General features: G+C 50.5%; 8 protein-coding genes across 8 annotated transcripts; 5 read left to right on the top strand and 3 right to left on the bottom strand.

Annotated features, from left to right (window-relative positions):
* Positions 1-1,993: 1,993 nt before the first annotated feature.
* PV10_04650 (uncharacterized protein) lies at positions 1,994-3,589 on the top strand (the record flags this gene model as incomplete). The annotated part of the gene is made up of 1 exon (XM_016369223.1): positions 1,994-3,589. The coding sequence occupies one exon, from the start codon at positions 1,994-1,996 to the stop codon at positions 3,587-3,589; it is 1,596 nt and encodes a 531-aa protein (XP_016225011.1).
* Positions 3,590-3,857: 268 nt separating this feature from the next.
* PV10_04649 (uncharacterized protein) lies at positions 3,858-5,494 on the top strand. The gene has a single exon (XM_016369222.1). The coding sequence runs from the start codon at positions 4,035-4,037 to the stop codon at positions 5,448-5,450; it is 1,416 nt and encodes a 471-aa protein (XP_016225010.1). The 5' UTR covers positions 3,858-4,034; the 3' UTR covers positions 5,451-5,494.
* Positions 5,442-8,279, bottom strand: PV10_04648 (pre-mRNA-splicing factor syf1). Its single transcript, XM_016369221.1, has one exon. The coding sequence runs from the start codon at positions 8,239-8,241 to the stop codon at positions 5,653-5,655; it is 2,589 nt and encodes an 862-aa protein (XP_016225009.1). The 5' UTR covers positions 8,242-8,279; the 3' UTR covers positions 5,442-5,652.
* A 193-nt stretch (positions 8,280-8,472) lies between these two features.
* On the top strand, positions 8,473-9,769 carry PV10_04647 (V-type proton ATPase subunit D). Its single transcript, XM_016369220.1, has 6 exons — positions 8,473-8,599; positions 8,649-8,758; positions 8,814-8,824; positions 8,883-9,257; positions 9,308-9,358; positions 9,411-9,769. The coding sequence occupies exons 1-6, from the start codon at positions 8,582-8,584 to the stop codon at positions 9,620-9,622; spliced, it is 777 nt and encodes a 258-aa protein (XP_016225008.1). The 5' UTR covers positions 8,473-8,581; the 3' UTR covers positions 9,623-9,769.
* On the bottom strand, positions 9,402-10,642 carry PV10_04646 (uncharacterized protein). The gene is made up of 2 exons (XM_016369219.1): positions 10,531-10,642; positions 9,402-10,480 (listed from the first exon to the last, which is right to left on the bottom strand). Exons 1-2 carry the CDS (start codon positions 10,563-10,565, stop codon positions 9,757-9,759), a joined length of 759 nt encoding a protein of 252 aa, XP_016225007.1. The 5' UTR covers positions 10,566-10,642; the 3' UTR covers positions 9,402-9,756.
* Positions 10,643-15,001: 4,359 nt separating this feature from the next.
* On the top strand, positions 15,002-16,473 carry PV10_04645 (uncharacterized protein; the record flags this gene model as incomplete). Its single annotated transcript, XM_016369218.1, has 4 exons — positions 15,002-15,386; positions 15,477-15,768; positions 15,860-15,944; positions 16,024-16,473. The coding sequence occupies exons 1-4, from the start codon at positions 15,107-15,109 to the stop codon at positions 16,471-16,473; spliced, it is 1,107 nt and encodes a 368-aa protein (XP_016225006.1). The 5' UTR covers positions 15,002-15,106.
* Positions 16,474-17,419: 946 nt separating this feature from the next.
* On the top strand, positions 17,420-19,593 carry PV10_04644 (uncharacterized protein; the record flags this gene model as incomplete). The annotated part of the gene is made up of 3 exons (XM_016369217.1): positions 17,420-18,217; positions 18,267-18,655; positions 18,750-19,593. The coding sequence occupies 3 exons, from the start codon at positions 17,420-17,422 to the stop codon at positions 19,591-19,593; spliced, it is 2,031 nt and encodes a 676-aa protein (XP_016225005.1).
* A 6,454-nt stretch (positions 19,594-26,047) lies between these two features.
* Positions 26,048-26,403, bottom strand: PV10_04643 (uncharacterized protein; the record flags this gene model as incomplete). Its single annotated transcript, XM_016369216.1, has 2 exons — positions 26,048-26,302; positions 26,344-26,403. 2 exons carry the CDS (start codon positions 26,401-26,403, stop codon positions 26,048-26,050), a joined length of 315 nt encoding a protein of 104 aa, XP_016225004.1.
* Between the last annotated feature and the right edge of the window lie 235 nt (positions 26,404-26,638).

The following is a 26,638-nucleotide window of genomic DNA, read 5'->3' as shown; positions in this document are numbered from 1 at the left end:
AGGTAGCCCTATCATTGATGCTCACGGAACGATCATTGTGCATGGTGGTCGGATTGGGACCACCGAATGCCGGGACACGTGGGCTTTTGACGTGGGCAGTCGTGTGTGGACTAGACTGCCAGAAATTCCTGAACCTGGGCCAGCGGAAATTGCTGGGGAGGGAGCAATGACTTACCGTCATGGCAGGCTATGGCGATTGGGAGATGGATTCGGCCGAGTGCTATACCTGGATCTTGACGAGCCAAGTGGTGAATCATCTTCGCCTTCATCTTCAGACTTACTAGTCAAGAGTATTGGCGAGTGGCAGGTGATTAGTTTTGGCACAGAGGCATCGGACCCTGCAGCAACTGAAGGTGATAAGCCTAAGCATGGCAGCTCCAAGACAGAGGGGGCCCAGCTGCCCATGCCTCGATCAGGTGCGAGTGTTATTCCCATCACCACTGGAGCTGGACGACAGTATTTGCTATATTTCATGGGTCAGGTCGGCGGATCTGGAGATATGAACGACTTTTGGTCATTCCAGATTGATTCGGAGCAGACATCAGCCGCAAGTATCAAGGACAAGATTCGAGATACTGTCAGCGATCAGACAAAGAACTCATGGTCTTCAGGGAAGCATACATGGGCCAAATGTGAGGTGGAGGAGCAACCGGGGGAAAGGTCCGACGATGAACAGATCAACTGGCCCTCTGGCCTTCGGGGCTTTGGAAGTGACAACTGGACTGATCAAGGCGGTAATGCGTTTGTCATCTGGGGAGGACGACACGGTGACGGGCTTGATGCTGTGGTGGATGAAGGGTGGGTGGTTTCAGTGAAATGAGATGACATCGGCCCCCAAAGGAGCTTCGCTAATCGCTAATCGTATTGATGCGAGCCGAGGAATTGAAGTAAGAAAGCCAACAAAAGGACAAAGATTACGAAGGCAGCAAGTTGCGCCAGCAGTCATCTTGTCACGCTCGTTAAAGCGGTTGGCGCATGCAGAAGCTGCAGAAGCTGCAGAAGCTGCAGGATCAGTAGACGAGAAGAAGTTTTCATGTTCATCGTCAGGCAAGAGCGAATGGTTGTTCGGGGTTCCTGCCGTCTTTCGTCCATTCACGAATAGAAATCTGGGAAGGCACAGAGGAATTACGATACAATCAAGGCAAGTACGAGGGAATCAGCCAGGCTTGGCGCAACATCTCAACAACAAAACAGAACAAGGCCCTAAATCCAACCGTCAAACCGTTCAACCGTCCAACCGTCCACTACTTCAAGTTAGTTCATCACAGGGTCTCGATCCATCCTTTGTCATCTTCACCATAGGGTTTAACGACACAAAGGCTAGTTGACAGGAACATCATCCTTATTCCCTCCAGCCCATCGATCAAGCTTTTGCTAGTCTCCTCTGGATTTTGTTGGCAGTACAATTTGGGTGTCAAGACCGAGCTGCCACGACTGCTTAGTCACACAATGTCATCGTCGGCGGTCGTATCTTCACTTCCATGCCGCAACTGGCTACCGGTAGGATTGTCGCGACAACTTGGCAAACAGAAGGGCCGACTTTCTTTTCGGGCCAAAGTCTGACCGGGTCCATCTTCTGTCTATCGCTGTAGTCTCCTCTCATACTAACCGCGTTCCTTACTCACTAGTATCCTAATCTTGACATATCACCGACGCTATCATCTTCCTTACAGATTCCACAGACATTGAAGTTGATCATTAACGCAGGCCAAGTCTCAACACCCACTGCCAATACGACGTTTCCTCTTTTGACACAGTCGATCAGCCCTATGTGACCATTATCACAGGGTCCAGGCTGAACTTGGCCTAATCTTAACCGCTTCGGTCGACTAATACGCTTAGTCCTGATCTTGCGTGGTCTTTCCAACACGATCTACTCATTTATTGTCATTGAATACTGTTGAAAAGTATAGATTTCTTCTGGTCCGCAGTGCTTCAACCCGGGAGACAAAGCTACTGATTTGCACCCTGACATTTGCCTTCAGAGGTCTGCATGGCCGAGACATGGAGCCTTCACCGGATCAATCCAGGTCACATCTCCCCCCACCTTGATAGCCAACTCCGCCCCGGCCCAACAGACTCCCCGCTGAATACCAACAATCTGGAACAAGACTTGACCATTCGCCATGGATCTTTGCCCGCGAGACGCTCGCCAACTTCCAGGGATGAAGCAAATCCCACCAGGCCTCCACATGCTCTTTCTACACCCTCTGATCATTCGTTCCTAGCAGCGAGCTCGGATACTCATGCCTCCTGCACCGATGTGCAGTGCTATGCTCAGTGTCAACAGTCGACACTCGAGACTCGCCTCCCAGTAATCTCCTGCGAGAAAAGTCTACAACATGGCGAAAAGGGCCTCAACGATGCGACAAAAAATAAGCAAGAGAAGGGACCGAAGGCTCGTAACAAGGTCACAAAACCGCAAGGCCTTCGAAAAACGAAATCGACTCAACGTCCAGGTCGTCAATTTGAAATGGCCTGGCGGATCGGTCAAGCTCCTGCTCCCGCCGTTCGGCTTAACCAATCCGACCGATGTTTTCAACGGGCTTTCACCATCACCTCGCAGTATTATCGCGGAAATGCCGACACTAGATGGAAATCAATGTTATCTCAACATGCTAGTAGGTTCAACCATGACCAAAGCCCGCTGAGCTTCTTCTGTTCTCTTGTGGTAGTAGCTGGGCTACTCGCCGGTGGTCTTACCGCCCAGGCTCATCAGACCTGGGAGACTATTCGACCGCTGGCCACATCCTTATTACTCGCACAGCACCCAATGATCTATGCATTCATTGCGGATATGGCTATGGAAACGTCCACTGACCAACTGCCACAACTACGTGCTTCTCTTGGGAAACGCCTCTCCATCTTCGCAAGCCAGACTCTAGGCTTGAAACACCCAATATCACTCATCTTTAAACTGCCATTAACTAATAATCAAAAGAACATATTGCGAGGCCAACTCCAGGCTACGATTCAACAAGAGATGACCCAAGTTTTTGAAGCCCACTCCTACCAGCCTACCATTCACTACGGGTACTGGTGTCGAGTGTTGGCCAAGTCTGGCAACGCTGAAGAAGCCGCCTTGATGTTGAATCGATTGATTCCCTCGCTAGAACAGTCCTGGGGTTTAAACACCAGTTTGCCTATCATCGCCATCCTCGAGCTCGCTCGTACGGAACTAGTGCTGGGTGTCTCAAGTGTCAAGTTGGAATGCATGCTGGCCGATTGTCTGCGACGGTTGGATGTACTGTCGCAAAACACCCAGAACGCAGATCCGAACGTGACAGACCCGCAAATCCCGTTGGATAGTCTCCTCTTCATCCGCATCTCAGCGCTGAGAATGCTGGGCCGGGTCTGGGTGATGAGAGGTAACTTCTCGGCAGCGCTGGCATGTTTCGAACATTCAGTGGCTATCGCGGCACCAGTGCTGAGACCAGGCGGGGTCACGATGCGCATATGTCGAGCCGACGTCGCCATGACCAAGACGATGCAAATGGAGTTGGAGAGGGATGGTGCAGTGTCAGGCGATCCTATGTCGCGTCTGCCAGACCTGCAGACGATCACACACTTTATCTTGTTCGATTTCTAACACTTGAGATTGCTGAATCGATGGTAAAGTGAGAGCGGGTCGTCCGGTTGACAAGGACTTGTCTTGAGCTCGATATATCCTGAAATTTATCTTTACTTTGCTCAGTAGCCAAAAAGTCATGGTCATCCTGAGTCTATAAAGCGATCGTGGACGATAGATGTAATATCACGTGCCCCAAAAACCTCGCGGAGACTTCCGCCACCTTTGAGGCAAGTGCGATCGCTGATCTGCGTCATCATTGCGCCTTCCGACCACCACGGATGCGGATGCGGGACACATTTCACATTTTGTTACGATTGTCAACGACTCTCATTGAATTCCATTGCAACTCTACCTTTTTACAGTCTGCCTCCCTTCACATACCACCCAGATCCAGTCCTTCCTCATCCTTTCCTCTACCTAGTCTAGCAGACCTAATCACGACTCGAGCATCCTCGTATTCACCATGGTCGCCGAAACAATCACAACCATCTCTCCCACGACCAACAAGCCCATATTGACTCGTCATGGCCTCCCTCCTGACGAGATCCTTCAATTGGGGACCGCCGCTCAGAAGGCGTTCAGATCCTATCGAAAATCCCATCCGACTCTCGAAAGCAGACGCAAGATCGTGTCCAAGGCATTAGAACTCCTCCTTCAAAAGCAAGACGTCCTTGCACAAGAACTCACCGAGCAGATGGGCAGACCCATTGCCTACACGGCAAAGGAGATCACCACTGCTGTTAAAAGGGCCGAATATCTCAATAGAATTGCCCCAGAGGTTCTCGACCAAGAGTACCCCGGCGATGTGGAGCAGGGTTTCAAGAGATATTTGCGCAAGGAGCCTATCGGTGTCACTCTGGTCATCTTCGCCTGGAATTATCCCTATTTAATTCTGGTCAACAGCTTGATTCCCGCTCTTCTGGCCGGCAACGCAGTCATCTTGAAACCATCTCCGCAAACTCCTACCATTGTTGAGCATATTCTCGACATCTTTACCCAAGCCGGTCTTCCCCCTCACGTCATTCAGTATCTTCACTGTGGAAGCCCAACCGATCTTCAACCTCTTATCCTGTCCCCTGATGTCAATCACGTCGCCTTCACTGGTTCTGTCGCGGCTGGTATTGCAATCCAGAAAATTGCCGCCGCTCGAGTATCCCTAACAGTTGGTCTGGAGCTCGGTGGAAAGGACGCCGCATACCTTCGATCGGATGTTGACCCTGCGTGGGCGGCTGAAGAAATCGTCGATGGTGCCATTTTCAATTCAGGCCAGTCATGTTGTGCCATCGAGCGTGTCTACGTCCACGAGTCTATCTACGACCCTTTCATTGCGGAAGTCAAGAAAGTCCTTTCAGGTTACAAGCTTGGAGACCCGGCTGATAAGTCGACACACATTGGCCCTGTCATATCTTCACGAGCCAAAGAGGCAATTCAAGCCCAGATTCAAGATGCACTCTCCAAAGGTGCCAAAGACGAAACACCATCAAACAACACATTCCAGAATCCACCTGCGGAGGGAAACTTTGTCGCTCCAACTCTACTCACCAATGTCAATCACGACATGGCAGTCATGAGGGAGGAGACATTTGGACCCGTCATTCCTGTCCAGAAAGTATCATCAGACGAAGAAGCAATTACTTTACTCAACGATTCCGACTTTGGTTTGACAGCTTCAATATGGACCAAAGATGTGGCCAGGGGAGAGCAATTGACCAGGCTAGTCGAGGCGGGAACAGTGTTTGTGAATCGTGCGGACTATCCCAGCCCTGATTTGGCATGGACGGGTTGGAAAGACAGTGGCAAGGGCATTACGCTCAGCAGATTTGGCTTTGAGCAATTCGTCAAGGTGCAAAGTGTCCATTTGAAGGACTATCCGAAATAGACAATAGATTTGTACATGAATGAATTTAATGTCGTTATCCTTTGGTCAAGCGTCACGTGAGAAATGCAAGCCCCTGAATCAGAAAAACAATCACACTTCATCGACGATGTCTGAATACATGAGATTGTCGAAGCTAGCCATCACTATAGACAGAGAGTGGCGATCCTTCTCAAATCATCACAGCACATCATCACAACCCATCCTAATCCTCATCGTCATCATCGTCATCCAGGTCGACATCAATAGCATCCGGATTCGCAGCAACCGTGACGGGGACTTTCTCCGTCACAGGACCATTAGGACCATCTTGCTTCCCCCTATTTCCACCTTCCGGCCCCGTACTAGCAGCGACAAACCCAACCGGCGCTCTGGCCTGTCTCTCCAACGCAGCCATTGCATCCTGCGCAGCACCTCCACTCCCACCGTCATCACCACCTGCCTCTGCCTCCGCCTCCGCGGCGGTCGTGGCCATTGCTTGACCGCGCTTAACAGCCTGACTCGCAATATAATTAACATCGGTATTGAACTGGGCGGCCACACTCCGCTTAATCCGTAACATCTCCTTAAAGGTATCTTCATTTCCATGCGCCACCTCGAATTTCTCCCACGTGTCCCAAAACTCCTTGTCGACACGCGGATCCGCGAATTGCGACGCATGGCCGTAAATCGCACGGGCGCGATCAATTTCACCGAGTCGACGCTCCACCTGTGCGAATTTCAAACACATGGATTTCGCTTCGCGGTCGGGAAGGGCCGCGATGGCGCGTTCATAAATCGGACGGGTGGACGTCAGTCCAAAGTTGGAGGCGGATTTGCTGATGTAGAATTCAAATAGGTCGAATTTATCTTTATCGGCCACGGCGCGTGTGGCGCGTTCGTAGACGCGCATGGCGGATCGGGCGAGACCGCGTTCTTCCTCGAGTTTGCCGTACATGAGATAAATAGACTTGGCGAATTCGGGCGGACAGTTTTCAACGGCTTGTTCGAAGAGGTCGCGGAGTCGTTCGATGCCGATTTTTCGGTCCATGGCTTTGGTGAGGTAGAGGTTCCAGAGTTCGAATGCCACGGGGTACGTGAAGACGTCGAGACCACGTTCGTACACTTTGAAGGATTCTTCGTGGTAGTTGTGTTCTTCGAGGAGGTTGGCATAGTTGACGATGGTGTTAGGGGTGGCGATGCGGAGTTCGAAGACGCGGTCGTACGCAGCGCGGACTTCGTCCAGTGTGCCGACGGATTCGACCAGGTCGATGTAGAAGGACCAGACTTTCCAGGATTTGTGCACTCGTTGTTGGGGGGAGAGGGTTTCGTCGAAATAGTCGACTGTGCTTCGTTTGGGTGCCTGGACGGCCGTGGACATGACTTTCATGGCGCCGTCGAAATTTTCCGCGCGTAGCTCGAGTTCCGCCCAGCCTTGCCATAGTTCTGCTAGTTCCGCAACGGATTTGTAGGGTACTTTGACGGCCTTGTCGAGGATGAGGCGGGCGGTGTCAAGATCGCCTGCTTCTTCGTAGAATTTGGCATAATTTAACCACAATTCGTTGAATTTTCCGACGGCTTTCTTGGGGTGGATTGCAGCAATTGCATCGGTGTAGGTCTGGACCACCTCTTCTTTGTTGTCGTTCCACAGTGCAACTCGCTTCTCCCACTCGACGACGTTGTTTGGATTCTGTCGTAAGAGCACATCGTTGACTAGGAAAGGCCGCCGATCCATCAGATGTTCGAACCGCATCATTCTCATGTCAACGTCGAAGTCTTTGTCTGCATCAACAATTCCCTTGGCTGCGCGCGTGGATGCGGCGTCCATGAGTGTGGATAGAATCGATTCTTCGAATTCCACATATGCATCAAAGATCATTGTGAAGTCGCGCACTGTCATGACGGTGGTGATTCCCTCTTCGAAGACGTCTCGAGCCTTTTCAAAATCACCTCGTGTGATCCAATATGTTGCCAGGCCAGCCCATAGTTTCCCTCGCTGGTCGGCAAACCTTTCAATCCCACTTCGGATGATTGTATCAGGATCGAATCCAGAGAGTGAACTGTCACCAAGGTCTCGTGCTCTGGTGACCATCAACTCCACCATTTCGCTCCATATCTGAAACTCGCTTTTGACATGCTTTGACCGGAATTTAGGGTTGTCCAGGATTTGGATGTATTGCTTTACTGCTTCGAGATAATGGCCGGTCTCGGCGAGTAAATCGATGTAATCCTCGACATCTTCTGGATGCACTTGTATATACCGAGCCCATATCTTGACAGCCGTTTCTCCACCAGCGGAATTGGCGAAAGATTTATACAACTTCCATATGCGATTGTGTTGGGTGACGGGTAGTGCTCGCAGGGCGCGGTCGAAGGTTCTTCGCGTCTTTGCCACGTATGGTTGTCTCAATAGGAAAGTGAGGTAGAGCTCCCAGATGACAGGCATCTTATTCAGCAAGATCAACGCACGTTCAAACAGCGCGTTGACTTTGTTGAACTCAGCTCGGTATTGGACGGGATTTTTCTTTTTCAGATGCTTGATCCGGAAGTCCAAGTACAGTTTCCACAACTTGTATGACCGAGGCAAGTGTCTGCAGGCTCTTTCCATGATGAAGGCTCGTTCGTGGATGGTGCCATTTCGAGTCTTGTAATCGATGTAGTTGAGCCATGGTCGGACACTGGCCGTGTTGCGAAGAATATCTTGTTCGTAGATAACATCTTCGTTGGAAATGAGGTAGAAGTCCGGTCTCGCAATCTGAAGAGTAGTCATCGTGCGACCCGACGCTGGCTCTATGATCTTGACGATTCCCGGCATCTCATGCCACTCCACGTCCAAGATCAAGTCGCTGCATTGCAAATTGCGATCTTTTGGAAACTTCATCCAACGCAGGCTACGGATTGGGAAGGTGTCTAGACGAGGAAGGTCAAGCGAAAGACAGCCAGCCTTGTTCGGCGAAATATTCAACCGAGATCCGGGTCTTGGCATCGTGAGATGCGGGCGCAGCCTTGCATGTGCCATCCAGGATAACGTAGATTGTCACTATTGGGCAACCGTGACAAGCTTGCTTTTGTTGATACAGCTCGACTTGAACTGACACACTCAAAGAAATCGCTCTTACCTACCTGCAAAAGCGCCGAGGCGCTCGAAAATCACCATGTCTCAAGGCGCAGGGGTATGCTCTTCATGTCGTTGTCCATGCACCTTACTGACGTAGTTGATAGCGAGAGGCAGTCTTTCCGACCCGACAGACGTTGGGTCTGATGAACAGCAAGCTCAAAGGGGCTCAGACAGGTCACAGTTTGCTGAAGAGAAAGAGCGAGGCATTGACAAAGTGAGCGCGTCTACAAATAAACAGAATCTACTGGCCTGTGCTAACCTCTGAATAGACGATTTCGAGGTACAGAACGACAGCCATAACACCACCCCCTACGCTTCTTGACATTAACGAACCCTAGAAATCCTGAAACGAATCGACGAGGCAAAACGGAAGATGGGAAGAGTAATGCAGATTGCATCTTTCTCGCTGGCAGAAGTCACATATGCTATTGGTGGAGATATCGGCTACCAAATCCAAGAATCAGTCAAGAATGCTCGGTTCAGGCTTCGGACCAAGCAAGAAAACGTCTCTGGTGTCTATCTTCCTCAGTTTGAAGGGTTCACAAAGGACGAAATCAACGACTTCGGCTTGACTGGTCTCGGCAAGGGCGGTCAGCAGGTCCAAAGATGTCGGGAGACGTATAGTCGAGCTGTGGAAGCGTTGGTCGAACTTGCCAGTCTTCAAACGGCATTTGTGATCTTGGATGAAGTTATTAAGGTCGTCAACAGGAGAGGTGATTCAATTCATGCGTGTTACAAACTCCAGCCAGCTAACCAAACTCAGTCAATGCCATCGAGCATGTCATCATTCCTCGAACGGAGAACACTATCAAATGTACGAGGCTTCTCCATGTCCTAAGCAAGAAAGTGAACTAATATTTGACTAGACATCAATTCAGAGTTGGACGAACTCGATCGTGAAGAGTTCTACAGACTGAAAAAGGTTTCAGGCAAGAAACAACGGGACCAGGCCGCGGCAGATGCAGAGATTTTGAAGCAGAGACAAAAAGACAAGGCCGCCGGCAAAGAGGCCCCAGCCCCAGATGCCGAAACAGTCGACGTACTCGGTGAGCGTGAGGATGATGATGTTATCTTTTGAGTGGTTCAGCTTATTATCGTCTGAACCTATGGCCCTTAAACCCGCATCTATGCCTGGGTATCAAAGTGTGCCAACCCTAAACGCCAATAGCAGTATTCATGCAGCTTTTACATAGTCCATGTCGTGAGACGCGTTCAGGCTCGTTGATAAGTGACTCTGATGCCTTTGCCTTCATCTCCCAGCTGCATGCCCGACGTTGCCTCTTTGGCGCTGATAGCCCCAGCCTCTGCTTCGTATTCCACAAAAGCAATACCTTTTCGCCCAGGCACCATTCGGACTTCCTTGAAACCTTCAAATCTACTGAATATTCTCGACAGGCCATCCGCGTCGTAGCTGTCGGGGAGGTCCCGCAAGAATAGAATCTTGTTCGGAGGAAGATATTCGTCGGGGATGATGGCGGCATTGTTTGTTCCTGAGGCCTTCAATCCTGCACCCTTGACCGCCTTGCTCGGTCTTGCTGAAAGACCAGGGGCATCTGGTGCGCCTGCGGCTTGCGCTGGTCTCTTCAACTTCTGTTGTGTGGCCTCAACAGCTTGCTTTCTCTCTTTCTCGGCTAACCGTGTGCGCTTCCATTTTTCTAGACCTTGTTCACCATCTTCCTTGCGGACAGTCGCATCGGATCGCGTACGTGCAAAGTCCAGCTGCATGGGCTTGTCGAAAAGCTCGAAGCCGTTGATTTCCTCGATCGCTTTGGCTGCATCCTCCGCACTGTCGAAAACGACAAATGCCTGCCCTTTGGCTTTGAGGTTGGTCTTTGCGACTAGATCGATGATGTTTCCATATTCAGAGAAGATTTCGGTGAGGGCTGTTTTAAGAGCGTCCACCTTGATGCGTTCCTCGAGGTTCTTCACATAGACACTGCGGGGTGGTTAACAAGGAAAGAATGATATGTGGGATGAAAGACATACGTCGCACTAGGGGGATGCGACGTGGTTGTGGCCATGGCCGCGACGCCGACTTGTCAAGACGCTGGTAACTCACGATCGGACAGAAGGGTTGGCTGGATCCTTACATCAACACCGGAGTGGCAGGGTAAATGAACTTGAGCAGACGAGACTCTTGAGGTCCGCAAAGTCTGGGGATCTATCACGTGACTATATCAGCCTTATCACGTGCTGAGCGTACATATCTCCTGTCCCAACGCGTCAAACGCCCTGGACTGCTGAATATCCATAATTATTATCTACGCCACCATCGATAATGTTGCGAGTCGCTTGGTCATTTCAGCAGCTTCAAGTCTCAGACCTTCGGAATCTCTCCTACTAACTTTGAGAATCAGTGGTTCGTGGTGGGGTGCAATACGGGTTTTCTTTGGTCTGCCTCACTAGTGTCAAGCCGGGTTGTTGACAACCATGGTCTTCCTCGACGCCGACCCACGCTTGACGCGCCTGAAAGATGAAATATAATGTCTATTTTTGACGGGGGTGTGGAGCAGACGAATCCTCTCTAGACTTGAATATGGGCCACTCCACTCGTGTGAACCTTGAATCTAGGTAACAGGCTCAGCCTTCGCTGCTGTTCCCAAGCCCCAAATCCTTTGCTCCTGACCAGCGAAAACGGATTCTTCAATGTTTGAAGATTGATGGAAACACAGATGGTCTGCGCAGTTCACCAATTCCGGCCTTGTTTGGGCTCTGTCGGTGGTTTTGAGATCCAGCAAGAGGTACTTGGATTACATTCGACTTCATCAAAATGGTTCGTGACTTGTCTGATTTGCTAGCGCGAGAAAGGTGAGTCGCATGACATTGTGGACCTGATGAATTGTTCGATTCTCCGATTGAGTTGCTGTCAAGACCAATAGATGGTGAGTCAAGGCATATTTCCGAGGCGATATGGGTCTACCATGACTTAGCCTGGTTCTCTCATGCCGTGAAGTGGCTCATAGCATGAATGATCACCGTGGGGGTCACAGGTATTCACTGGCTCAGCATGACTATTGGTTGTGGACATGTTTTTGAATGGAAACGAAAGGACCGTGCGTCATGTATACAAATATATCACTGGCAGTACCTCGAGTTCACTGTTCATTGACTATGCAACTGTTACGATTTTCTAACATCTAGGTTCTATGGTGTGGGCTTCAGTTGACTATAAAGGATCCCTCCTTCCCACCTCTGCTCTCTGGCTCCCTTTCTCTCTCTGTACACCATTCGAGCTCTATGATATCGATCAAACACACATTACAGCATATCTTGTTTTTTAGTATATAGCACTCTATACAACTGGCAACAACATTTGAGGCAGCAAAAAGAGTTCTGAGCTTATCGGCACATCATCATAGCAGCAACATCGCTTGGTTCGCGACATTTCATATCGAGTCCTTGCAGGAAATCCAAGTCACCGCTGGAATAGTTGCTTGTGAGCTACTCAGAGACAGACACTATCAGCAACGAAATCAGCAACAATGTGCCAACTACTAGCCAACAGAAACAACCCACAGTCGCAAAATACTCAACCTGCCAGTTTCTACGATTTCGCGACTAAAGGGAAAACATTTTGTTATCCCACGGAGCAGATGAACGGGAAGCCTTGGAGAAAGAAGTTCTCAGCTGAGCATTGGGCAGAATTCAAACAATATAAAGTCGACGAGAAGGAGCCTATCCTTCGTATCTTCCGACAAGCCAACTGGAGCAGACTATGCCTTTTACATGCCCAAGAGCAGCCAATGTCAGAGTGGCTCAGGCAGGAAGAATTTAGGGTTAGCGACGAGTTCTACCAGCGTATTCGGCCAGCACTTGTTTTGGCCACCCGGTTTATCCAAAACAGCAGAGACTTTTTTGACTCCATCTGGGCGGGCACGGCTACAGACACAGACAAGGCGTTGCGAGATGGAGAAGAGGAACTGTTCATCATCGAGGATTCACACCATAACAGCCCATTCATCAACATGTGGAACGACGTTGTCCTCGACCAAATGAGCAACTTTCAAATATATCTGGGGCACCATCCAGATTTTGACGCATACGGATCGACCGCTCATGTACATTGGGGCGTCTACCCGACCACACAAGTCAAGCGAATTCGAACGACAGCGCTCCATATTGGCACGGACTTTACCACATTCTTCCAACATCCAAAATACCACCAGTGGCCCCAGCAAAAGAAGAACAGAATACTTTTCTTGTTGGCAGCGACGATTACCCACGAAGTCGTTCATCTCTGCTGGAAGTTCAGATGGATCGCAAGGCTCGATACCTCTGCCAACCCCCTAATCAGCGCCAAGGAGCCTTATCGCCACAAAGACGACCCTGAAAATGAGCACGGGTTTGCGTGGGAAGATTGGGCACTTGGAGGTCTCATTCAGACCCTCTCTCGAGATCCATCCGCCGACGGCCATGGAGAGCAGGATACAGCATACACCCTTACCGAGGAAGTCGGGCTTGCTCGGTGGCGAGACCACGTTAACAACACCCAGGACTCCAATCTCTTTCTCCCCATCGGTCCTGACCTGCTGGATGCCATGTTCGACTCAGAGGTCTGGGAAGTGGCTTTTAAGCCCAACATCAAGCCAGTCAAACCCGATTTTCTCGCCACCATATGGCAGGCCAAGTGGCGCATAGAATACAAAAAGGCCAACTTCGGCACTGAATGTCCCCAAATTCCTGCCTTCAAACGACAATGGGTGGATCTGACCGCTCGAACCCGCGAAATTGAGAGGCCAACTCGCCGACCTAATTTTGAAGCACAGTGGCTTCAATTGGGGAGGCAAGCTCGAGCTCAAAATTCACGGAGGAACCGCCGCTGTTAGGACGTTCCTGCCTGGAGTACATCGATGATTGCAGCTGGGCAGGAGCTAGGAGCTAGATTGGGCAGGAAGGAGCCGGGAGCTAGATTGGGCAGGAAGGAGCTGGAAGCTAGATTGGGCAGGAAGGAGTTGGGAGCTAGATTGGGCAGGAGCCAGCTAGGCTGGTGCATACTACATAGGCTGAGTTCGTTTCTCTCATCCTTGAGAACAGCTAGATAGACAAGAATTCCTTACAACCGCAATTAGGTTAATGAGACACAAACTCCAGCTCAAAATCCACGGAGGAACCAAAGTTGTCTGTGACATATGTATGACGGAAAGCACCTGCCACCACGTGATGAGGCATGGACGGCAGGAACCCCTGCTACTGTCCATATCCTCCTCTTCCTCTTCCTCCTCTCCCTCTTTTCTTGAAGCAAGCAACCCAACGATCAACAACAGAGGCATTAAGTCCTCCATAGCTATTTTAGCCAGCCAATTCACAGTCATTGAGACTGTAGAACCTCTGATATCTCTCTCCTTCCTGTTGCTCAGCGCCTCCGGCGTGTCAGTAGCCTCCTACTACATGACAAAAGCAATCACGTAACGATAAACAAACTGGCATCCCTCCGCGCAAACCATACCAAACTATACCACAGAGAGTTATATCCTCAGCTGCACCAATACAACCATGGTCACAATCCACTCAAAATCAGCCCGGTTCATCGAATGCCCTACCTAATTATGAACAACAATGGCTCGCATTGGGTAGACAAGCACGGCAAATAAACCCACGACCAAATCACAGATTTTATCCGCGGCGACAGCACTAATGCTTCTTGCTCCGGCCCGCGCACAAAAGACGACAAAATCAGAACAACAATTATTCGAGTTCGAGATTATCATCACAAAGTTGGATATGGAGGAATCTGGATTTAATGTCGGAGGCATTCAACGCAAAATATCATCAGGAACAACATTGCCGTCATCGTGAAGAACTGCACAAGCAGCAGCACTTCTATCGTTACAACTATACCTTTACAGTCACGGAAGAGAAATCTCAGGTTATGTTTTCTGGATTTAAGGTTTCAAATTTCAGCGTCAGGATTTCAGCATCACGTTTGGACAGTTCATGAAGGACGAGGAGGAGGAGTTCATCACTTCTCACAACTATACAACATCAGCGGAATTGGGTAATCACTCGTTTGAAGGTCAGATCTTAACATGGGATTACAAATTACTGTAGTTAAAATTACAAGCATACAATCACACAATAACATAAAATAAACAAACCCATAACTCCTTTTTGTGTTTGTAGTGAAGGATCCATGTAACATGCCCAGCGCGCTTAAACATACGAAGTTCATTACTCAGGAAATACTGTTAAGCGCGCTCACCAAATCCTTTGGTCCTCGGAGCCGTGTTTTGGTGGAGATTTTGGAGAATATCTCCGTGTATGTCCGCTTTTGGAGTGGTTTTACCGTTCCGAGGAGGATGTCACCACCTGTAAGGATGATGGTGACAAGTAGACGGCGCTTCTTTAGTTCTATCTCAATCATATTGAATCGTCGATCTGTGGGTTTGTGGATGAAATACTGATACTATATCTTATCATGATATAAAGGTTAGCAATTTCACTCAGCTCCCCTGTCACATATTGATCCCACCGAAAGGATTACCTTGCACTGTAGATCCCACCTTCAGAGCCAAAGAGACAGAACAACATCTAAGTCTACCCTACCAGACAACGCAACAACACAATGGTATCCCCAAGTGCGACCAAAAACTACGGCCTCATCCGGCACTCCGCCGGAAAAGCCATTCTCCAAGAGATCCCCATCCCAACCGTTCGCGACGACTATATCCTGGTCCGAACTGAAGCAGTAGCACTTAATCCCACGGACTGGACGACATTAGACCGGACAGGAGATAATGGCACATTGGTCGGGTGTGATTACTCCGGTGTGGTTGAACAGGTCGGTAAGAATGTCACAAAACAGTGGAAAGTTGGGGATCGTGTTGCTGGGATGGCGCATGGAGGTACGTATACAGTTTCAAATATAAGGAGAAGCGAAGCAGAAAGAAGAGTCTTCTTGTAATCTAACATTCGACCTCTCTTGTTCCTCCTAGGCAACGACCTCTACCCTCAAACCGGCGCCTTCGCACGCTATATCTCCGTTAAAGGAGATTTTCAACTACGAGTTCCCGACGAAACGAGTTTCGAAGCCGCTTCCGCTGTTGGCGTGGGTGTTATTTCGGCCGGGTTTGGATTATATAACGTCCTAGGGTTGCCGTATCCGAATGTCGCGTCTGGTGAGAAGAATCAGCATGAGGATGGAGATCAGATTCGAGATCGTAAGGTGATACTCATTTATGGTGGGAGTACAGCAACAGGGACACTGGCGATTCAGTTTGCGAAATTGTAAGTACTTTGCAGAGTACAGAGAGAGGAAGAAGCACTTGGACTGCTGGCTTTGACTGATTGTGACTGAACATCTATCTGACATACCTAGGTCTGGCCATAGAGTGATAACGACATGTTCACCCAAGAACTTCGACCTAGTTAAGCAAATCGGTGCGGATGCTGTATATGACTATGTAAGTACCAGAAACAACTCAACCGATCCCTTGACCATCCAAATATACATACTGATCTACCTCTTCTTCTCCCGTTCAGCGAACCCCAGGAATCGGGCACCAAATCCGCCTCGACACATCCAACCAACTAAGCCTCGTCTTCGACACTGTCAGCACAGAAATCACCGCCCAAATCTGCGCCGATGCGATCGGTTCTTCTGGTGGACAATATGTCAATCTCCTGGGTCCTGACTGTCCACGCTCAGACGTGAAGTCGACCTTTTTCCTGGGTTACGATGTATCAGGTGAAGAGTACATCTTTGAAGGAGAGAGATTTCCTGCGAGACCGGATGCTTTGGCTTATGCAAGAGAATTCGTGCCGATAGCAGAAAAGCTTTGGGCACAGGGGAAGTGGAGACCTCATCCGTTGAGGTTGGAAAAGGGGGGGTTGAATGGCGTGATTGATGGGTTGAAGATTCTGAGGGAGGGGAGGTATAGCGCAGAGAAATTGGTGTATCGTGTTAATGAGACGGAGTGGCCTTCGGTCTGAGATTGTGGAAACGATTGGATGGAAGGGAAGAGGTTTTTAGAGTGATATATTTTCATCATTGGAATGATATACTTAGTATTTAGCGGCGATAAAGGAACTGTTCTTTGCACCTATTAGGACAGCTTTATACCACGATACCCAGCGCCAATTCGACCTCTCCAAAGTCCATTCCTGGTTCGAGACCTAAGTAGTTCGCTACTTAACGGGAGTTGTGGCTAAGCTATTCTGAGCTATGGCTATACCATCCTAAGCACCGCTGGTTTTTCATTCTCGATTGACCTGGGTAGTTGAGCTAAGAGAAAGCAGCGGCTTGAGCAGACTGAGCAGATCACGCTGAGGCTGAGCCGAATATGAGCCAGATTAATTATTATTACATATCAATGTTAGTTTTAGGGTCACTTCAATGCGAATCGCTTCAATACGGTGCGCGACGTCGGCAGCAAAAGGACTCGATCTCTGGCACTGAACTCTTGACTCACACTCAAATCACCCCCTCCTCACCTTCCACTCGCCTTCTATTTAACCCTCACTTGTCTGCCACGCTATCTTGAGGATAAAATGTACTAAATCTAGCTATACCTCTCTTTCCTCTCTTTCCTCTCTTTTATTATCTTTGTCTTACTTAGCGATGGGATCCAGCCGGTTAACGGTTATTCCCGTCGGCGTGGATTGCCAAGAGTGAACGGGGTTATGTTATGCGTGGAGACAACCCACGCCTGAGGAGACATATATGGACACGCCCCGCTTTGATTGAACGCTAGCTTCTTGCTCAATTTTCAAACCACTCCAGCCCCTTGTTTCACCACGATTCATCATGAGATTCTGACCTGGATACAGCGCGATTGTATACCTCATCGGATTATCTTTACAGCGCGTGTCCAATAGACCGGGACAGGCAGGGACTTTGCACCCGAGCTTTGGCCCCACGCCCACGCGGACAGCACCAATGTCCAAATCGACTCCACGCTACGACATCAGTCTCGGTGTTGAAGGTGCAGAGTCCCGGAAGCGAAGGTATATCAGTGGCGCGTTCACTTCTAGGAAACGTGCAGCAATTGCATGTTCCTTTTGCCGGCTCCGAAAAACAAGGTGTGACAACGCACTACCGAGATGTGGTGCGTGCTGCCATCATGATGCTACGTGCATATACGATGAAGGCGATGAAGTAGGTCGTCCAGGGGACGAACGACACAGTGATCTCGTGCAGCGTCTTGATGAGATCAAGGAATGCTTGCAACAAATGCAGAGGGCCGGTGGCAGCCCCGCAGCTTATGGCAGCGCATCACAGAACGGCAGGGATTTGCGACCCAGTATCCCAACACCTGCTGGGCCAAACGACACAACAATGGGTGTTTGCAATGAGCTTGATGAAGCTGGTGGTGCTGTCGACCCATATGCATCGCCATATCGAGCGGCGCGTTGCGAAGCAGTGTGTCGGTGGCCTATCTTTGACGGCTGGATTGACGACTCTGCCAAGACGATCGAGTCTTTCCTCCACCAAGCGACTGTTATGGTGTCTGACGCGAATTGCGAGGACAGCCATGTTTCCAGGTTGTCTCCGACCAATGTTAGGAGCCTAGTAGCGACTTCCGAGATAGATCTGAGGGATGTTATACCACTGTGCAGAAGCTTCCTGGGCCACGTCCACTTTCGAAATCCGATTCTAGATCCAAGGAAGCTGATGCAGTCTGCAAAGCAAGTGGCACAGAATGGTTTCGAATGGGATACACGATCGTGCCTTGTAGTAAGTCTTCACGTCAGCTCTGTGCGTACATGTTCTGACCATGCAATAGTTGATCATATGTGCCATCTCTTGTATCCTGTCGGGTGAGACTCCACCCTCGGACCACATGCTGACACATCCGGATGACGCTCCTAAGCTGCCTGTACATATTCAAAAGGATCCTGTTGGATTCTCAGAAGCATACTTGCAGGAAGCGAAGAAAAGGGTAGGGCTTTTGGAAATGTCAGTTCCTGACATCGAATGCTTTTTCTTCCTATCCATCTACGAAAAGCTGCGTATCAGGCCTTTGCAATCCTGGTACCACCTCCGGCAAGCATCTATGCGTCTCAAGGCTTACCTGATGAGCCATACTGGTCACAAGGAATGCCATGACTATGCGCGAGATGGGATCCACGAAGTCGTACCGCGAGTTTTCTGGTCATGTGTTCGGGCAGAAATGTAAGTATAAATGCAGACTGTGCTGGGCTGCTGCGCTCCTACTCGGCGATTGTTCACACCCAACACATGAAACTCCTACTGACTGATCCTGAAGCGAGCTCCTGCCAGACATGTGTCTGCCGTCCAGTGGGCTTGACAAATTTGAGTATCCTGACTTTCCAGCACCGCCAGCTATCGCACCTAGTGCAGCGATCCTGTACGATCCGAATGAAGATAGCAACGTTGATCCCGTACCCGAGCCATTGCAAGAACAGTCATGGCTGTTCTTCCTGGCCGAGATCTCTTTGCGTCGGACGATCAACGCTAATCTCCGTCTGATTTACCCCAAGTCCGAATCGTATTGGCTGTCGCATCCTTGTTTGCTCCTCAAGCACTACTCCGAGTGCGAGGAACAGATTCGAGCGTGGCATTCGCACCTTCCCGCAAGACTGAAACTCGACGCTACCGCCACGCAGTACCAGAGCTTAAGCTTCTACCTCGAAAGCAGATTCCAAGACTGGCGCGAATACATCTTGAGACCTCTGCTCTACTGCGCACTCCATCAGAATCACCAACCACCAACACTAGAAAATGGCAGCGTCACCAACCAAGCTTCACGATCCGCGGCTCCACACGCCAATAGCCATGAAACTTACGTCCACATCACTCGTCTGGCGCAGCAGCATGTCGCCCTGTCAGCCCAGCTCATTCCCCAAGCATTTGAGCACGGTCGATACGGTGGTACATGGCAGCTTTGCCGTCGCACCTTCACCGGCGCAATGGCCATCCTCGCTTCGGTCATCTCGCCCCACCTGCAAGCCCCGGACATGTGGCGTCATCTGTGTGAGCTAGCTATCAAGTATTTGGCGCTGTGGAGCGCGGAAGCGAAAAGCGTCGAGGCCATGCACAGGGTCCTAGAGAACTTGCTTCGGCGCGTGCTCGATGGCCAAGGTCGGTAAAGGGAGGCTGTCGTGGGGCTATATGACGGTTTCTAATGATATTGCGGCACAGTGGGTTTAGGATCGATGTTGTCTGAGCATTATCTCTATGTTCGCGTGGGGCCTTTTTTTGATATCCCTCCGCTCTCGGTATAGAGTAGAAGGAGCTTGACACCGAGCCCACCATGTCTCTACACAAGTTTGAACAATCTCCGAAATTGCTAGTTCTAAACATGTCTATCACTCACCTACCACCCCAGACCACGCCCACCTCCGCATCAACCTCCGCTCCCCACACCGGGTCATCCACGAGGCCCGTCTCACTAACGTACCTCTCCCAACAAGCCACCAACCTCTCCAAAACGCCTCTGTGTGCTTCATCCTCCGCCAAGTCCACCACTTCACCTGGATCCTTCTCGACATCATACAGCTCCCACCTGTCCTTGCCCCTCGGGGCGGCCATCCACAGCGCCTTGTACGGCCCCTGCCGTATCGCTCGGCTGTTGAACAACTCCCAGCCGGTGATTTCCTCCGGGCTGGGGTGAAACTGTGCAGTCTTGTTCACGAGGTGTGGCAACCAGGACGTGCCTCGGATGGGAACAATAGTTCTGCCGCGGAAGGGTTTGACGGGATCAGGAATAGGCACGTCGGCGAGGGCGAGAATTGTAGGGAAAATGTCCATTACAGTGGCGAATGAGTTGGTATGCGCGCCGGTTTGCGGGGGATGCGCACCACCGTTGACAATGGCGGTTTGGTAAGCCTGATTGTTGGTTGGATTGCCAAATGCTGGTGGGTAGCGCACGATGCAGGGGCACCGGATGCCGCCTTCGGTGATCCAGGTTTTGAAGCCTCTCGAGGGTGCCATCGATGCTGTGGCCCAGGCGGGTCCGTACCACACGTATGAATCCGCGTTGCCAATATTATCCAGGCTGTTGTCGAAATACTTGTCGATGATGCTGCTCATTTTGGAGGCTCCACCCATTATCGGCATGGCTTCCAGAAGAGCACCTTCAGCGCCGTTGTCGGACATGAAGAGGATAAAGGTGTTGTCGAGCTCACCCGTGGCATCAAGATGGTCAAGGACTTTGCCGATATTCTGATCAATCAGGTCCACCATGGCTGCAAAAACCTCCATTTTGCGGGCAGATTCAACGCGCTCGGCTTCGGTCATTTCAGACCATTCAGTCGGACCATGGCACATGGGCGGAACAGCAACGTCAGGAGAAATGAGGCCAAGTTTGGCTAATTGTGTAAGACGTTTTGTGCGTAGTGCCTCTGGACCGTCGTTGTAGTGGCCTTTGTATTTGGCAATGACGGATTGAGGAGCTTGAAGCGGCCAGTGTGGCGCGGTGAATGCGAGGTACGCGAAGAAGGGCTTGGAGGTGTCTCGGGTCTTCAGTTGGTTGATTATTGCTTGACTGTAAGATGTCGTTGAGTAAAAGTCGGCAGGAATGTCTTTGGTGCGGTCGATGAAGGCGGAATCGCGCATCCACATCTTGGCTGCATTGATATTCAAGACAGAATGGTTGGGATCTTCGAGATGTGGCTCGTAGTTGAAGTGGTTGTGACATCCAGAAAGAAAGACAAATGATTTCTCAAAGCCGCGAGCAGAAGGCGAAGTCTCTTTTGTTGTGCCCAGATGCCACTTGCCTGCCATCATAGTTTCGTAGCCCGAGTCTTGTAGCACCTCCGGCAACGCGGCAACGCGGAAGTTCAGGTAACCCTCATAGCCAGGTGTATCTCTGGCATTTGGCGGCATATGTTCTGCCATTTGACCCAGTCCAGCTATGTGGTGGTCTGTTCCAGACAGGAGCATGGATCGTGTTGGTGAGCATGCTGATGCAGTATGAAAGTTGGTCAGACGGACTCCAGTATTGGCCAGAAAACCAAGTGCCGGGGTAGGAATTTCAGAACCAAACGGACCAATGTCGCTGTATCCCAGATCATCGGCGACGATGATCAGGAAGTTCGGACGCTTCGCTTCACCGATCGACCCCATTTCCGATTCAAATACTTTGATGCTTCAAAGATCAAGCCTCGAAGATTGCAGACAGGTGTCTAATCGAGTGCCGCGAAATGCAGATGTCTTTTTCAGATTGTGCAGTCGGTCACATCACTTTCAGCTTGCAGCAGAGAGGAGTTGTAGAAACAGCCCTTCCACAATCCAAGAAGCTTGTTATATGACCATCAAACTCTTCTGAATCAGCCTTCATGACTGGTTGAAAGGACCCTATGCATCGTTTGCTGCAGCCGAGCGCCCGATGAGATGGGGGAGGATTGCCATCTGCAGCCCTTGCAGGGATGCAAACTCATCATGTGACCTTCTACTGATGCTCACCATCCACTTCTATCAATGGAACAACGCATCTGATTGGCAGAAACGGGGAAGCACGGGGGAGTGAACTCAAAATGCTTCTGCCAAAGGAACTATGTCGGCCTGTTGTTGAACTGGCGGGACTACGAACACATCAAGTCCCTAGCTGGAGTGTTGTTCCACCTCCTTTCACAGCTCATAAGTGGTTCCTCGCCGAGTTCTCGAGCCCATCATGACAAAGTCTGGGCTAGACTTCGTCAATTCTCCACGAGAGCAGGAATGGATCCAATAAAGTTTGCATCCCCGTTCTTCCCCGTTGTTTCTTAGATATTCTCACGGGGTAACGGATCCACCTCATGGAGATGGGGCCCAGCCCCACGACGCATCCCGAGCATGAACTATAATCCACTTATCTTGGGGAAGCTGTGGGAGATTATCCGGGGGAAGCTGTGGGATGCTATCCGGGGGAAGCTGTGGGGATTGCATCGACTGTTTCCCCTGTTCGCAGGATATATAACCTGCTGGTGTCGCGGCCGCCATCGACAAGGCAAGGATCAGTACTCACTCAAGGACGACCAAACAAGGTGCGATATTCAGTTAACAGGAACAATGACCGCTTCACCGAGCTCAAAGACCGCCATGGGCCTTGGTCGCTTCAAGAAGTCCTTCAACGGAAGGCTTCTCTATGCTGTCTGTCTCATAGCTTTTGCGCAGGTCAACTTTGGTAAACATCCTCACCCTTTCAAAATCTAAGGTCCTTTGGAAAAACCACTAAGTATTGATTGTCCAAACAGGCATGGACCTCGGTGCATTTGGGGGAACACAGGCCATGCCCTTCTTCAAAAGGCAGTTTGGCGAGTACGATCCAGTGACCGAGAAATACCAACTCCGGTCCGAATATCTCTCCCTACTCAACGCACTACCCTACATCGGGTGGGCATTCGGCATTGTATCTGGAAGCTACATCAGCAACCGCTTCGGTCGACGTTCTTGTTTTTGGTTCATGTCGTTTTGGGCCATCCTTGGAGCCGCCCTTCTGGTGACAGCACAAGGTCAAGAGCAGATGTTGGCTGGCCGCATTATTGCGTACGTCTACATTGGCATCGAGCTGGCTGTTGTCCCAGTCATACAATCAGAACTTGTGCCAGCAGATGTCCGGGGGTTTGTTGTTGGTACTTATGCGACGGGACTATTGGTAAGCTTCTCGCCCAGTCGCTGTGATTGACATCTCTCTGCTGAAACCCTTCAAGATCGGACAATTGATCCAAAACCTCATCTGCAAAGCAACAAGTACTCTCGAAGGCAACAAGTCATGGAGAATTCCGTTCGGCATTCTCTTCATTATTCCAGTGACTCTGATCGTTGGCGTAAAATACCTCCCCGAGGTAGGTGCCACTTCTCTATCTTGTCAAAACAAGCATCATCACAACACACTGACAAGGACAGTCCCCACGATGGCTCTTGACTAAAGGCCGAAAGGAAGAAGCTCTTGCAAACCTCAGACTAGTCCGACAGGGCAAATTTACCGAGGAAGAGATGCAATCCGAGTTCAGAGTCCTCCAGAGCACTATCGATTTGACTGTTGAGAAAGGCGGCTTCTGGGAAATTTTCCAAAAGAGTAAGTGATCTCATCGCTACCCTTTCCATCTCCGTACCAATGCCGACATCTTCATCCGCAGCAAATCTCAAGCGGACTCTCATCGTCATCGGTACCAACATGGTAGTGCAATCCACCGGTCAAGTCCTGTACACACAGTACGGTACACTATACGTCCAGTCCCTCGGTGCCGTCAATCCATTCACCATGACCATAATTAATACCGGCATCTGTATCCCTATCATGCTTTTAGGCCAGTACCTCAGCGACATCGTCGGGCGCGTACCCCTCCTGATGATCTCCTCAACCATCCAAATTGGCGCATATGCGAGTATGGGTGCCCTTGGCTCCATTCCCAAGAACTCTCAAACCGGATCTACTCGTCTCGCCGCCACTCTCATGCTGACAGTCTTCGGCATATGCCTGCAATTCTCCTGGTCGCCCCTGTTTCACGCCGTCGTCGCCGAGGTCCCCACCCAGCGTCTTCGAGATCATACTTATGCGGTCGGCTGTGTATTCAACATTCTCACTCAGTGGGCTTTCTCCTTTAGTTTGCCATATTTACTGTTCAAGCCAAGAAATTTGGGACCGCAGGTGGGCTTTATTTTCCTTGGCACCAGTGCGTTTAGCCTGGTGTTCGCATACTTCTGCATCCCGGAGTGCAGAGGCAAAACGCTTGAGCAGATCGATCTGTTGTTCCTGGAGGGCGTGCCTGTGAGGAAGTTCCGGAACGCGAAGCCGACATTGTTTGTGGGGAACGGTTTGGGAAACGGGGAGGTCATGAACGAAAAGGAGTTGGTGCAGAATGAGGTCGTTGCTGTGCATGACGAGAATGCTGCAGCGAGATGATGATCGAGTTGACTTTGGGGCTGCGAACGGCTTGGGGGTTGGCCTTTTGCCTTCGGGAGGAATGCCTGTGCTCACCAAGCCTACAACCGAGTATGGTTTGGCAGTCCTGAAGTCGCAACCATCTGTCTGAGAGGAACGAACAATAGCTTAAGGCTTTTGTCTGCGAAAGGACGACAAATCGGGTCCCTTGAGTCATAAAAGACTCGGGAAACATGGTCGTGTTACACCGATTTCAAGCTCTCCTTGGCCACATCCCGACAGTCCACACGCTTTAAGTTCTGGCCTCCGACAACAGTCTCCGTGATGAACTGTTCAGTAGACGCAACATTTGTCTTCTATTTCACGATTGTTGAGTGCCATGTAGAAGTCATAATCAATTTGGGTCTTCCATAACATGCAGAGTGCGTCACAAAATCAATGCTGACGGATTCAACTGCGCGGACACCTTGTGCCATGGCCCATCCTGTTGCAGCGAGCCCCACAATGCTTGAAGGGCCGAAATGACAGACACAACACTCTGGAATTGGAGAGTGGCATAAATGGACTGTAGTCTTTCAAGCACCAATTGTCTCGAATTGTCCATAAAGGTATGTGCACCAATGATGTAGAGGGGAAAGATGGCACAGTTTTGAGCCTTGGCTTCGTCGCTGATGGCCCCGATGCACGCGAGTCCCAGTTGGACATTCGTCTGGACTAGGCGGTGTCGGGGTGGCAAACCACAAATGACCCGGTAGAGGTAGATGAGGGCCGAATAGTGGAAGGCCTGGCATAGGGCATCGGCGTTGGCCACCCGGGTCATCTCGGACATAGGGATCTCATCGTCATTCGCGTCGTCGAGTTGGAATTGGGCTTGTCGTGGGATCTCGAGCGAAATGCCGGATCCGGATCCGGGACCACGCCCGTACTCGTACATTGATGATTTGATCTGGAGTCGAGCCTCGAACTCTTGTACTCTGTCCACATCGAGGGGAAGTCGTTCCCCTTCCTGACACTCATCAAAGGCGTTACTGGTTCGCTCGTGTTGGTAGACAAGCATATCGGTGATGGTGCCAAACACGGCCGCGAGGGAATAGGCGGCGTGTTTAGGTCGATCCCACCAAACGGGTCCCTGATCAAGCTGGTCCCAGATGTTGGAAGAGGAAAAGAGAGGCAAGAGACCATGACACATGGCATAGGTCAGATCACTCGAAGCAAACTCGGAGAGCAGGACTTTTTGGTCGTCAGGAGCGGTGCAAAGGAGATTTTCCAGTCCTCCCGTATGGTCGAGGATGGCTTTGATCCCCGTGCGATGGCTGAAAATCGGGGTCAAATACCCAGTGCAATCAATGAATCCATCAAGGAAATAGATAAGGAGGACAGCAACGAGTAGACAGTCGAGTGTGCGATAGCAATCACTGTCATTGTCAAACCCTTGCCTGCCGGTGTTCGCGTCGGAAGGTGTCTGAGTGAGACACTGTCGGACCGCCTGACGAACCGCCGAAACACAATCTAGACGTTTCCGCTGTAGATGTTCGCCACCTCCAATCCCACAAGAGCTTGAACGCATGATCCGGTGAATGTCGGCAAAGACACAGATGACTTGCCGGACAGACTTCGACATGAGGGCGAGGCAAATGGGAGGCTGGCATGGTTCTTCTGTGCTTGTGAAGAAGCGTGGCCAGAGACAGTGTTGGAAATAGTCGAGAGAGTTTCTTTGGGTGGGGGCCAGTGATGATTCAAAAGGGTTGGGTAGGGTCATCGACGATAGCAACGAGCATGGTGACAGTAACACTGACAACGACGGCGACGGCGACCGGAACCGAGATCTGGGTCGGGATCGGGGGCGTGACAGTGATCTGGATGGCAAAGGCAAAGGCGATGGTGATGGTGACGGCGATGGCCAAGACTTTCTCGTCACGGCCTTGGTGTTTGGGAGGGAAATCTTCCAGCGCACGAGCAGTTCTGCATAGTTGCACACAGCCCCAGATGCCCTACATCTTGCGCATTTGGGCTTCTGAGTGTCACATCTCACACGACGTTTTTTGCACGGCCAACATGACCCTTGAACCGTTCGGACTCGCGCGGCCGGCATAGTTCGTTGGCATAGATTCACTGCTCGATGGTGGAGTATGGGTGGGAAGGTGTTTCTCGTCCAGTTAAGGATGTTAGATCTTGAGTATCACGTGAGAAACGAAGGGAAAGGGATAGGCAAGTAGAGGTTCTGTCGGCGGACTGCAATGCCTCAGCTCATGGGTGGTAAGTCATCGTCTTCTTGGGCATGGTTAACTATTGAGAGTAGGGAGAGGATGAAGACGACAGTCTACCAG

The sequence above is a fragment of the Exophiala mesophila genome (genome assembly GCF_000836275.1).
Source record: "Exophiala mesophila strain CBS 40295 unplaced genomic scaffold supercont1.3, whole genome shotgun sequence".
Classification (NCBI taxonomy): Eukaryota; Fungi; Ascomycota; class Eurotiomycetes; order Chaetothyriales; family Herpotrichiellaceae; genus Exophiala; species Exophiala mesophila.
This window is presented reverse-complemented; position numbering and strand designations above follow the sequence as displayed.